Below are 14,103 nucleotides of genomic sequence, written 5' to 3'. Positions count from 1 at the left end.
CCGATGATTACTTTAGAATGATCCATTAAACTGGCAGGAAATATTGTGTAGTGATACAGAAAGTACGAAGAAATGACGAGAACCTCTGAAAACAGCAAATAGAATTTTAAAATATCATACCACAGCTTAGAATAGAGGATTAAGTTTCTGCACTTCCAGAAAAAAGAAATAACTATATCAGGAAAATTTTGTGAAATGTTTCTAATACTCTTACTCCACCAAAAAAAAGTTTCAAATTAAAATTGAACGACATAACTGTGTTTGGACAGTTGGAATCTTACTTCCTCTGAGATTGAGGGAACTAAATACCAGCTAAGAGTCTAAAGAGAAAAGAACACCATACTAGGAATCAAAAAAAAAAACAAAAACAAAAACAAAACAAAACAAAAAAACCCAAAAAAGCCCAAAGGAATATATGGAAGAAAGCACACAAATTAAACATGAAAAGTAGATTGTAGGTTAAAAAAAATTTTTTAAAGGAGGCTGTCAACAAATTAAATAATGTCTAGATCACAAGGTATAAACATTTTACATTGACTCCAGAAATCTGACAACTCAGGTATTAGTAGTATTTTCAGAGGATAAATGAAAATCTAAACCTAAAAAAAACTTATCATAGGAATAGCAAAAAGCAAATTGTGTTAAAAAAATTTTCCTTAATCTGTATCTTGATAGCAATTACAAAAAGTCATGACAACTTTTACAAAAAGTAAAATTTTCTTCTGTGTAAGTGTGATGCAGAGTAGTTTAAACTGTGTTGGAGATGTAATACTTAGATGATTTAGTCTGAAAAATAAAGCTGGGGCTCCAATAAGAATGAGCAACAATTGCAGAAGACAGTCTCTAAGTTATTTACATCATTTCCTGCAAACCCTTGTAAAGATTTAATGCGTTCATCCAAGAAGTGTTTAAGATGCTACTATGTGTAATATAGGACATGCAGAAAAACAAAGGCTGAATAAACACAAGCCCTACTCTTTGGTAGGTTAGTTATAGAGGAAAAAACCATTTATAAAAACGAAGAAAGAATTGCTTGGTATGTGTATTCAAAAGGAGAGAATGGGAGGAACCCAAAGAGAAGAGATAGAAACTTCAGGGTTCATTTATTCTACACATGTCTGCATGGGTCAAATACTGATCTATCAGAGCTGGGATTAGGGAGAAATATGGAACAAATACTGTTCTATCAGGGCTGGGATTAGGGAGAAATGAGTAAGGAGGAAAAGGGGAAACCTACTCTCAGGGTTTATACATTCAATCAAAGAATAAGGCATTACACACATTAAATATGCAGCAATCAACTTTCACTTTCTTATGTAATTAAGTAGGCACCTTATTGGTATGAAGACATCAAAACTCACTGAAAGCTCACCATTTGTTTTTCTTTCAATTCCCAGGAATTAAGTTCCGAAGTCACTGCTTTCCCTGATTTTCTCTGACTTTTCACATTTTTTCTAGGAGAAGGGCTTTTATCACAAATAGCAGTATTCACATCTTTTGACAATATGTATTTCTTCCTATAGATCAGAGATTCTTCAATTGTCTTATTTAGAAGAACTGACTTAAAAGTTGTTTCAGATTCAATGTGCCAGTCACTCTGCTTGGTATTTTCAGTATTCTTCTGCTCTGAATACTGTGGATGATTTTGTTGTTGATTGTTTCTTTTGCACAATTCTTCTGCTTTGTATATTTTGTTAGGCTCCACTATTTCTTTCGTATATTTTGCATTTTCTGTTTCTTCAGAATCATCATCAGATATAGAAGATGATTTTTGTTTAGTATATTGCTTGTTGATATCAATATCTAATGGAAAGACGAGAAATTAATTCTTAAATAAAATGCATAAATTTATAATATTTTTTTATTTTTTGCAGTAATGGGAATTGAACCCAGGTATCTCTACCATTGAGATACATCCGAGCTCCTTTTTTATTTTGAGACAGGGTCTCACTAAATTGCCAAGGCTGGCCTCAAACTTGCAATCTTCCTGCCTTAGCCTATTGAGTAGCTGGGATTATAGGTGTGTGCCATTGTGCCTGGAAATAATTAAAATTTGTTAAAACCCCAAATACTTGTTAGACATCCAAGGAAGTTATTATTTCTTTGTACTACCACCACATGCATACAAAGCTATGTTTCACCTTGATTGAATGTTTCTCCTGAAAAAGTATCGACTCTTTGGTTATCACATAGTTTAATAGTTGTTACAGGTGTCCAACATGCCCATTTCGAGTTCATTTTATTTTCACAGATGTTGTCTAAAACACCAGGCAGCCTAGAAAATAAATTCATTTGCTTACTATATTACAAAAAACTAGCATACGACTCTTAAGACCTTGACTTTTATTTAGTCAATGTTTATTGAAAACAGTCTGTTTAAACATGAAAATAATTTCATAAGACATGACAAAAATTAAAATTTATAACTGTCTGATTAAAAAATTAGAAAAGTACTACTACTCCAACTACTTGAATATCCACCTAAACATATCTCACTTTTCATACATTCTATTGTGTATTTAAACCAAGTTAAATTTTTTCACATTCATACATTACATTTAAAAAATCTCATCCTTTTAAAATCTGTCAACTTGAAAAGAGTTATGTTGGTTAATATGGAAATAAGTATAGACCATTTCCCATTGTACTATTATAATAACTGAGTAAGATTAATGCTATGACTAATATTACATATTACATTTCTCAAATCTGTTATATTCATCTAAAAATAACATTATATATTAAATGATTTGATGAATTTTCTCATACTTACACAGGTTTATCTATTTTTCCCACTGCCTGTGATTCAGAAACAATGTCCTGGAGTTCATCTAAATAAAACAAAAATGATATTTTAATTTTTCATATAGTTGGGAAGAGTCTAATGGGGGTTAGTGTAGAATTCCATAAAGATCCACAAATTTGGATACTGATCTCTTGCTTCCTCCATCTCAAACCCCAATTTTTATTTATTTATTTTTTAGTTATAGGTGGATACAATGTCTTTATTTTACTTTGTGCGGTGCCGAGGATCAAATCCAGTGCCTCACACATGCTAGGCAAGTGCTCTACCTATGAGCCAAAACCCCAGCCCTCAGGCCCCAATTTAATGGAAACAGAAATTTTCTTCTATTTCTGTGCAACCTCAAAAGTTCCTGGCATATACCAAAACACACTCATTATAATTTTTTTCTTTTTCAACTCAATGAAAGTCAGTGGGGCTAAATAACTGAACAAGATCAATGCTATAACAAATATTACATTTCTCAAATCTGTTATATTCATCTAAAAATAACAATATATACTACATGATTTGATGGATTTTCTCATTTACACAGGTTTATCTATTGTTGCCACTGCCTGTGATTCAGGAACAATGTCCTGGAGTTCATCTCTGTTGTTTATTCATTTAGGTACCAGGAATTGAACCCAGGGGTACTTAACCATTAAGCAATACCCCAAGCTCTTTTTTTTTTTTTTCATTTTGAGACAAGGTCTCATAAGTTGCTGAGGCTGGCTTTGAACTTGTGAACTACCTGTGTCAACCTCCCAAGTCATTGGGATGACAGGAATGCGCCACTATACCCAGCTCTCTCTATATTTTAAAGCAACTTAAATTAAACCAAAAAGAACTTACTGAAATTTTGGTTTGGGAATTCAATGTCCTTCTTTTCTGTCTTTTCCACAACTTTAGCAGTTTTAATATGCTACAAACACAGGACACATATTAATGTAAACTTTAATTAAGACATATGAAAACTTTAAAAACATCAAGAGTATTAAGATTTGAAAAAGTAAATCTGTCTTGCTATGAAAGTTGGACAGTGCATATATTTCATAAATGTTATGCTCATTCTAGAATATTACCTATTCTGAAACACAAGAAACTACCTTTCATTGCAGACAAGGAGGCAGAAGATCCTACAAATTTTCTAATCCCATCCATAGCTAGAGTAATAATTCTCATCTATTATTGACAATCTCTAGAACCTCCATGGCAAATCTCCTGTTGTTGATTTCACAGGCTATATCTCTTCTGTCTTTTCACTAAAGTATGTAGAGAACTTGGAAATTATGAAGTATTAAATTATTTTAAAATTTTTGGCCCCTGCCCAGGTAAGTTTTTGTCTGCATTAAGCTTTCCTCTTTCCATAGCCACAGAATCATACTTCATGAAGATAAAATTAAAATTTGCTATCACTTTCAGAAAATATACCCAAGATATTTTACCTTGCCTTAGCAATCTTTTCTACCTAATTTAGCCAATGATTTTCTATATTTGGAAACAGCTGTAAAAATATGCAGGTACGTTTTTGGGTGTCACAGTGAAGAGGGTTCTCCTGAAATATGTAAGTGCAATTCTAGCTACAATACCGATCATTTACAATATTCAGGACCATGGCAAACAATTAAAAAATAATACCCTTATTAAAAAATACTTAGCTCAATAATTTAAGCCATTAGTTTTACTATTTTTTCTCTCTTCAACACTTATACTCTTTATTTCCCACAAACACCCATTTAAAGTTTTAAAAAATCCACCAAGTGCTCTTTTTTAAAATTTTAGCATGAAGACTACTATGCTTTGAGACTATTGCTCACAGTTTATGAACTAATGTATGTTCATAAATGTATTGTATTCACTAACAATGATCAAATTCAGTCTTAAATTTAAACTGAATCTTGCCTAACACTTGGACTTATTCTCAAGTTTCCCCCTTAACTCTTAGGAGCTATTTTTAAATCTTTACTTGTTCCTGACCCCTGCTTCAACAGATTCCAGGAGAAATTTACCATGTTCATACTCCAGAAGAAAATAAAAACCCATTAAGTGTTCCTCATCTACAAACTTTTGTTTCTCCAAGAAACCATTTTTTTTCCTTATCCATTCCCTATTCCTGTCCCTTCAATAACCTGGAATGAATGCCCTTGTTTTCAATATTCATGGGACTAACTTTTACTGGTAATTCAAAAATTAATTCACCCTCCCTCAATATTTCCTTAAAAGGTCTCTGCTGATTTTCACCCTCTCTTCCAGCTATATTGGTTAGCCTTTTCAATGGCTGTTATGGAAACTTCTATGTACATCTGATGATGCTTACACTGTGTTGTGATTATCTTATTAACCATGAGAGACTTTGAAATACATAAATACAGAGTCCATTTGGATCTCACATTTCTGTACCCACTAAAGCCTTCTCCATAGCAGACGTTAACTTGTATCACAAACTCTTAAATAATAATAGAAAGACCTTTTCTCCTAACAGTGTAAAAGCTGCAATTATAGTGAACAGATGTTAATAAGTCTTATAGCAAGCATAGTAAATGAGTCATACTCTAGAAGAAACCTATTTTAAAGGATAATAAATGATATCTAGAAAAATATACTGGTTATAAGAGAAGTCAGCTCAATATATATTTCTATGATAATCTGAAAACAATTTAAAAAATACCCAAAGTGTACTTACTTTGTCTGTATTATCTCTCCTATTTATTCCTTCTGATGGTCTAGGTTTAAGGGATACAGCATTATCCACTCCATTTTCTGATGTTTTAGAAAGAGCAGTTTTTTCTGCTGAACTTATCATTTGCAGTGGTGGTTTAATTCTTCTTCTTCGTGGTGTTGCTAAAGGAGGACAAAGGATGGTGAGAGTTTTTTTTTTTTTTTGTACTGAGGTACTTTTTAGATGAGAAAGGTAAGAAAGGGAGGTTCTTGGAAACCAGTTTTCAGGTTTCCGGTTTAGAAGAATAAGTGGACATGGATGCCACTTATCAAGAAGTGGAGAAAAAAATGTCAGAGTGTAAAGTAAGATAGACTTAATTTTGGACTTATTAAGTTTGAGAAATTTGTCATACATTAGGCAATTGCCCAGCAGATTTGGGGAATGGAAAGTCAATATTAAATTGTCAGGAAGACAGACTTTGTTTAAAACCATTAGCACAAAGTATCAGTTTTTTCTAAATTTATAACTCTTAGTATATGCCAAGCATTGTCTAAATATTTAATAAATATTCCTTTTTGAATGATGATCTTTATTTAATCTTCTAATCTTGATGAGACAGACACTTTGATTCTGTATCACAAAAAAGACAGTGGTTCTAAATTTAGCTAGAAAATAATCTTACAGAATACACACTGGGGTACAGGAAGAGCCAAACAGTATGATTAATTCAATGTATTAACCATTATGTTATGCTGCCTCCTGTTTAAATTATGATAAATTATTAATGCTGGATATTAATATTTTGAAAAATGTTTATATCTCAATACTCATTATATCTTTCTTCCCACTAGAAGACATTTGTGATTCATATTTTTATCAATTTTATGTCTGTTCAGGAAAATGATGTCAAAATTTCCTGGAATTAAATATTTTGTCCTTTGAAATATAATACTTGTTAAAAAATATTTTCAGATTATAAAACTTACATGTGTTGATTAAAAGTACTGGACTTCTCACAGTGTATCTATCTGCACCAGGAACAATCATTGATGCTTCAGACATTTTTCTTTTGCTAGGAGTAGTTATCTTAAACCATGAGAAACAACCACAATAAACGTACATTCTCTCTGAAATTAAATATCCTACAATTTTACTCATAACATGCATACGATGCTTTTTAAAAATAAGACAATATTCAGAAATTTCTGTGTTTCAGGCTGACCACAAGGTTTTATCCATATTTGGTATTGCATAAGTAATCAAAACAAATCAGAAATACTGTTTAATATTTATTAAATATCTAGATGTATACAATATAGTGCCTTCATGTACAAACTGAAAATATTTTACTGATTTTAAGTTTATCTAGCTAACCATTGACTTGCAATTTCCTCTTCTATTTTATGAGGATTATGTTTGTACTTATGTACGTACTTATGTAAAATTATTTTTAAATGCTTTCATAATGTTAAGCATTCTTTAAAACTTTCACACAATTTTGAAACTGGAATTAATAATCTGTGGAAAACAAAATGCCTTTGAAATAAGCCACTATAGGAATTTAGAGATTTGGTGTCACGTAGAAGAGGCTTCAACAAGGATTTGTATTTTTCTACATCATCCCAGAGTGAATGATTTATAAGAGTACCAGAAGTAGATAAGCAAAAGTGGGGACTACAGGGATTCAGAGTTTCTGAGGGCACCACATAAAGTAACATACCATACAGAAGCATAGGACAGCTGTTTTTTTCTTTCTTTTTTTCAAGGAACAGTCCCTTAAATCAGAGGGGAAAATAAACCATGGAGCAGTGAATAGGTATATATGTGGGATATGGGTTAAGTGTAGAAAATAAAGGAGGAAAAGGAATTTTAATATTAACCAGAAAAGCAGCTTTGGAACCAGTAGATTCTTCTTAAAGAAATTACTGTTTTTGTGATATATTGAATGAGAACTGAAATATTGATATATTGAACTTATATACTGAAGAAATAAAAGATGTCATTTTTCATTTAGTTGAAGACATAACACCACAGAAGAAAGTACTGAGTAACAAACATGCAAAAATGTATGGAAAAGCCTGTGGAGAGTCATAGTTGACTAAAGATAAGATTAATAAAATCTGAAATAAAAAAAAGTTTCAAGAAGAAAGAAAAATGAACTAAGACTTGCAAATATAAGTATGTTTTAGATGAGTAAAGGTTTTTTTTTTTTTAAAGGAACAAACGATGTGATTGCAGGTCTACAGAACTAAATCAAAATCTATCGAGTCAGTGAGATAAAGTTTTTTGAGCAAAAGAGTGCTGTCAGAACACAGATATTTAACAACAAATTTACTAGCATAGCAGGGATAGCTTAGAGGATGAAGCAATAGTGTCAACAACCAATTAGGAGGCTACTACGTTAACCTAGGTGTACTGAGGTGAGTAACAGAATGAAGGAAGGATGTGAGAGACACTATGAAAGGACAGTCATCACCATCTTGGCTCTAGATATGTGGGGAAAAGATGCCAGCATCAAGGCTATCTCCAGAAAAATTAACAGTAGTGTTATTGAGGTGTGGAGGCAGATATGATTTGAGCAAAAATTAAGATTAGACTTTAGAAATGACTTGAAGATAGAGACAAGAGGAAATCTTAGAACAAAGAATATAGATGCACTGATAGAACTTTGAGGACAAGTCTGGACATAAGCTTAAATTATGTGTATGAAAGAAGCTCTGCAAGAGAGCTGTAAAATGTTTAGAACACTGGGTAGGTAGTAAGCTTTTAGAGAAAAATCTATAAAAAGGTGGAGGGAGAGAAAGTTTCTTTGATGGAGCAGAAGTAGGAAAAGAATTAGAGTGCTAATTCCATAGTAAACCTGTTCTAACAACTAACCCTACACATATACATAATCAGCCAAAATATTATCTTCTTGTGTTTGCATTTGCAAAACGTGGGAGGAAACTGAATTGTCATTTATCAAGGCCAATAATATATAAATGCAAGCTAGGGGTTTTTTTTGTACTTATTATAACAATGATTTGACTTATGCAGTTCTATAAACAACTATTTTGACACCATATTTACCTCGAGCTGACTATTTTTCCCATTTCCTTGGTTACTATTTTTGATGTATTTTGGAGGCTTAGCAAATTCCTTTTGAGGATTAGATTTTTCTTTTAAACTACTAAGTTCTTCTTCTACTGGTGAGAACTGACTTTCTGGCACTAGAATCTTGGTAGAGAATGTAGAAAAAAACTATTTTAAAACTGTAACCCATAAAGTTCTCAAAACTGTGTTTTAATAAAATTTTAATAAATCTCCTACTCACTTCACATTTACAAACGTCAACTCTTTCCCTCTTTTATCCATAAACCAATTTTTACAAAGTGACTCAACTAAATATTCATTTGTAAACAAGTTTTGCCTTTAGTGGAAGAACACATATTTCTAATTTACAAAGTTACTAAAAGTGGTGTTTATCAATAATGCTGTAATCTTTGTCATGAAATTATCATTAGTAACTTTATACAAATCATATACATTTTATTAGAGTTCCGTTTATATTGAGATAATATGTGTTTTTTTAGATATTCACCCATTGTCAACTTTATTGCTATTATTGTTTACTCTTAAACTTTGCCTAGTGATAAAAATAAATTAAGTCAGAGATATACCTGTGATCCACTTGCATCAAAAAGTATATGCACAGATGTTTTGGCAACTGAAATACCTTGTTTTCTGGCAAATTCCTAAAATTCAATTCAAAGTAATGTCATTTTCTTTCCATTTAATGCAATTATTTCCTATCTGTATTCTTCCAAATTACCAAAATTTCCTTTTCTCATATATATAAATACCCTTCCTCAGAACACTTCAATTACTTCCTAGTAACCTTGTCTTACCATTTTGTTCCCTCTACAAGGGTTCCTCACCAATATATCCTATTATCTTTCAACATAAATCTTCTGCACTATCTAAACTTTTCAACAGGATATCTCCCCCAATTCATTTAAGATGAATTGTCACCTTAAATTCTCATTAAATAATATTTGGTTTAAAATGTCTTCCATAATCCTGGAAAGCATCTTATCCAAATCCTTCTCTTTAACTCTGAAGCCCATTCAAGGCCCAACTCCACAATAATGCCTTACCTTCAAACCTCTTATAATCATTCTCTTTCTTCAGTTTCCATATATAATTCATTTTCTCTAGACTAATTACTTACTTCTTCTGAGGTATCATTGGTACAATTCTTACAATGCTTAATATCTTGAAGTGCTTTGTTTCATTTCACTTTTAAACACATGGTAGGAATTCAATAATGTTCTAAGCAGTTGCTGCTAATTCTGTCATCTGAGATATTTTCTAATAGACATCTCAAAGGATATTAGGTGATGGCTATTCCACAGTACAATTTTAAAGAACTACATGTCATTTTAAGAAATGTAGAATGGGAAAAAATAGCAATGGAACTTTTAGCCCCAAACTGGGTTTCCAGAATTATGAACATAATAAATATTTAAAGAGTTTAAAAACTTACCCTATATTTATCAGCACCAAAAATTTTTTGAGTCACATTAGTGATTTCCAATGATACATCAAAATACAAAAGCAATTCCTTCCCTTCTCTTTTACCAATTTTTACTATATTTTTCAGAATTACAGTCAGAAGCTTCTTTGATTCTATCACTGCAAACAAATCACAATTTATATTAATTTCTATATCACTCTGTAAGTATACTATAAATAAGAAAAACATACAGCATATTAATTTAAATTAATTCAATCAAACTTAAAACTTCTAAAACTGAAAAAGTGTTTAATCAATTCTGGCACTACCTATCTATGTAAATAAGTCAATTTATCTTTCAGTGTCATAGTGTCCTAGATCTATAAATTACTTGGTAATGTCATAACTAATGAAATAGAGCATAGAATAGTTCTGGACTCTAAGAAACTCTTTTTTTTAATATTTATTTTTTAGTTTTAGGTGGACACAATATCTTTATTTTATTTTTATGTGGTGCTGAGAATCGAACCCAGTGCCTCACGCATGCTAGGCGAGCGCACTACCACTTGAGCCACATCCTCAGCCTCCTCTAAGAAATTCTTAACAAAATATTCATAATACATTTGAGAAAGCCATTTTATTAAATTTTAAAAAGATCAACAAGGAAAATAACTTTAATAAGTACTAAATTTCTATGCATAAGCATTTATTCAAACATTTCTATTAAATATAGTTGTTATATACTTACATAAATGTTACAAATACCATTTGATAAGTATCAATAGGATATCTCCCCCAAATATCTTATGCTCAACAAATTTTTAAATCCAGCAAAAATATTGTAAGTGCCATTTTATAAGCAGTACTCCACTTAACTCCCCAGAAAAGTTATCTACAAATCACCTGGCATCTGATTAATTTGCCTATATTATGGACTAAGCCCCAGCCCAGGGACCACCACTGCTCCTATCCTACCTATGGTAGGGCTGCTACTGTTGGCTGAGAAATCTCCATACCTGCCCACAGAATACACTTTTGAGCAGGAAGAAAACATGCGAAGGTAGAAGAACCAAAACAAAATATGGAATTTCTGCTTCAGAAAAAGCTCTGTAGGCCACCCCATGATCTGCCTAAAGAAACGAAATAACCCTATGGGTTATGAAATTTTCTGATTGTTAAGAAGTTTGCTGAAGCAGAAAATGTTTTAAGTCCTTTTGCATGTATATGTTGTGAAACTTCCACAGTAATTCACCCTTTGATGGTACAAATTATTAATAGATTGAAGATAGTGGTGACATAGTTTCTAACTCAAGAAGTTATGGTGGTTTAAAAACAGTCATGCGCAACAGTAACAATTTTTTAGGTTTCAGAGATGAAAATTTAGGTGGCTTTTAAGATGATAATGTTTCATGTTTCCATGATCAAGATTAAAACATTTGTAATCTTAATAAAATATTTTTGCTAATTGTTTTATCCTTCTGATAATGCATTTTTTCTGTAGTTTGCTGGGAACTTAAATGTAATATTTGCTTTTGTGGCACAAAAATATGAGAATTACTTCAAATCCGATTTTGCTGAATGATTTCACACCTGGTCTGTACAAAGATTTGTGTACTTATATGGTAACTGCCTATACAGAAATTCATTGGTATTTTTTACATTTCATTGATTACTTACATGAAATTTCTGGTACTTGCATCAATTGCCTGGAATATGTTTGTGGCTTGCTTTGTTTTTTAATTTGTTAGCAATATTACTGAGATTCCAAAAGACTTCCTGTTACATTGTTTGCTATAAAATTTAAATATTTATGTATATCAACATATCAGAACTTTATTAATGTATCAAATTCAATGGATGGTATTCCAGCATACTATAGTTACATGAATATGTTAATATGCTTTTATCCTGCAAAGTCATTTAGAAAAATCTTTTAAAAAATATATACCTAATTTTTATATAAAAATATCCTCATGAATCAATACTTCACATTAATCAAACATGGGACAAAGGGACTGAGAATACATTCAAAAGATGTTAAGTAAAAATGAATGATCATGGAAACAGAGGAAACAGTCAAGAATGACTTCCATATTTGGCAAAACTAGATGATTATCAAACCATTTATTAAGACAGGAAATGAAGGAGGAGCTTTTGAAAGTATGATAATGAGCTCAGTTTCATACATGGGTATTTGTGAAAATATCCAAGTAGAAAAGCATTATATCTGTATCTAGAGTCAGCTGAGAAATAAGAAAAAAATATTTTAAAAAAAGTTGTGGCCAACATTGTCAAATGTGAGTCAGTATGAGGACTGACTCACATTTTTTAAAATTATGAGTTAATTATTATCTTGATAATGAAAAAATTTCAGTGGAGTTCTTGATACAACAGAATATATTAAGAACAGAAGTTAATAAGTGGGATGACATCAAATTTAAATGCTTATGTACAACAAAGGCTATGAATGGGAAAAGAGCTGAAGATGACATGGCTTTTTATTTTAAGATGTAGACATGTGACGCCTTTTGTATGCTGAAAAAAGAGAAATGAGGAAGAAGATATAAGAAATATGAATTGATGGAGCAAATAACTGAAAAATGTGAATGGAGAACTCAGAGAAATTAGCCTTCCACAAGAGTAGATATACGTCTTCCATTTACAGCAGTTATTTTTTTCTTTTTGCTTTCATTTTTGTTTTCTTGTAGTGGGTGAGGGTATTGGGGATTGAACCCAGGAATACCTTACTACTGAGTTACATCCCCAGCCCTTTTTATTTTGAGACAGGGTCTCACTAAGTTGCTGAAGTTGGCCTCAAACTTGTGATCCTCCTCTCTCAGCTTCCCAAGTTACTGGGATTATAGGGGTGTGCTACTGCACCTGGCTACAGAAGAGTTGTTTTTTTTTTTTTTTTTAAGAAGGATAGAAAGATGTTTGAAGACTGAGGGTCTAAGAAGTTAAAATCTCTAGGCTTTCTTACCTGAAAATAATCATGTGTTTCTGGGTTATCACATCATAGTAAAAGAAAGGGAGGGGGGAACCCAGCTTAAGTTTATAAAGATGTAAATAGCTGCTGTTAGAGAACCAGAAAAAAAAGTCACTATAGACATGGAGGACTGCCAAGTAGCTGTGAGAGAATCTGAAGTTCAAAGTTAGAGACTTCCATTTGAGTAAGATGTAGTAAATTGTGGCAGTAATATGTGGTAAATTATCCTCCTAGAAAATAATAGGAAAAAAATTAAAACTCATATGTTTAGTTCTTTTGCCCATTTGTTGATTGCATTATTATCAGTGTTAAGATTTTTTTGACTTTTAAATATATTCTGGATATTAATACTCTGTCAGAAGAATAGCTGGAAAATATTTCTCTCCCATTCTGTAAGTTCTCTCTTCATATACTTATAAGTTTCCTTTGTTGTACATAAGCCTTTAAATTTGATGCCATCCCACTTATTGATTCTTGGGTTTTATTACTTGAGTTTTAGGGGTCTTGATAAGGAAGTCAATGACTGTACCGATAAGGTGAAGTGCTGACCCTGTTTTATTCTAGCGATTGAAAAGTTTCTTAATTCCAAGATCTTTGAACCACTTGAGTTGACTTTTGTGCAGGTTAAGGGATAGGAATCTAGTTTCATTCCTCTACATATAGATAGCCTTTTAAATAAATGCTGATGGGAAAACCGGATACTTCTATCCAACATACATTTTTGGCTCTTTTGGCAAGTATCAGATGACTATATCTTTGTTGATTTGTCTGTGTCTTCTAGTCTATTCCACTGATGACAATACCATGCTGTTTTTATCACTATTGCTCGGTAGTATAATTTAAGATCAGGTATTGTGATGTCTCCAGTAATCCTTTTCTTGCTTAGTACTGCTTTGGCTATTCTGGGCCTTTCATTCTTCCAAATGAATTTTAGGAAAGTTTTTTCTAGTTCTGTAATTTGCTATTGGTATTTTGATGAGGAATATATTGAATATGTATAGTGCTTTTGGTAATAAGTTCATTTTGGCAATATTAATTCTGCCTCTCCAACAACATGGGAGATTTTTCCATCTTCTTGTGTCTTCTTCAATTTCTTTCTTGGGTTTTTCTAGTTTTCATTATAGTTTTTCAACTCCTTGGTTAGATTACTCCCAGCTATTTTTTTTAAAAGGGGGGCA

At 31.8% G+C, this 14,103-nt stretch overlaps 1 protein-coding gene across 3 annotated transcripts in view; it reads right to left on the bottom strand.

Annotated features, from left to right (window-relative positions):
- The window catches only part of Sycp2 (synaptonemal complex protein 2), a 66,299-nt gene that overhangs the window by 35,420 nt on the left and 16,776 nt on the right, over nucleotides 1-14,103 (bottom strand). For all 3 annotated transcript variants that reach the window (XM_048810716.1, XM_048810715.1, XM_048810717.1), the window contains 9 exons: nucleotides 9,970-10,118; nucleotides 9,104-9,178; nucleotides 8,514-8,660; nucleotides 6,431-6,530; nucleotides 5,469-5,626; nucleotides 3,638-3,707; nucleotides 2,774-2,831; nucleotides 2,142-2,275; nucleotides 1,373-1,803 (listed from right to left, as the gene is read on the bottom strand). In XM_048810716.1, the coding sequence (XP_048666673.1) occupies nucleotides 1,373-1,803; nucleotides 2,142-2,275; nucleotides 2,774-2,831; nucleotides 3,638-3,707; nucleotides 5,469-5,626; nucleotides 6,431-6,530; nucleotides 8,514-8,660; nucleotides 9,104-9,178; nucleotides 9,970-10,118 (1,322 nt within the window). The remainder of the gene's footprint in view (nucleotides 1-1,372; nucleotides 1,804-2,141; nucleotides 2,276-2,773; nucleotides 2,832-3,637; nucleotides 3,708-5,468; nucleotides 5,627-6,430; nucleotides 6,531-8,513; nucleotides 8,661-9,103; nucleotides 9,179-9,969; nucleotides 10,119-14,103) is intronic.

The sequence above is a fragment of the Marmota marmota genome, unplaced genomic scaffold (assembly GCF_001458135.2).
Source record: "Marmota marmota marmota unplaced genomic scaffold, marMar, whole genome shotgun sequence".
NCBI classification, from domain to species: Eukaryota; Metazoa; Chordata; class Mammalia; order Rodentia; family Sciuridae; genus Marmota; species Marmota marmota.
This window is presented reverse-complemented; position numbering and strand designations above follow the sequence as displayed.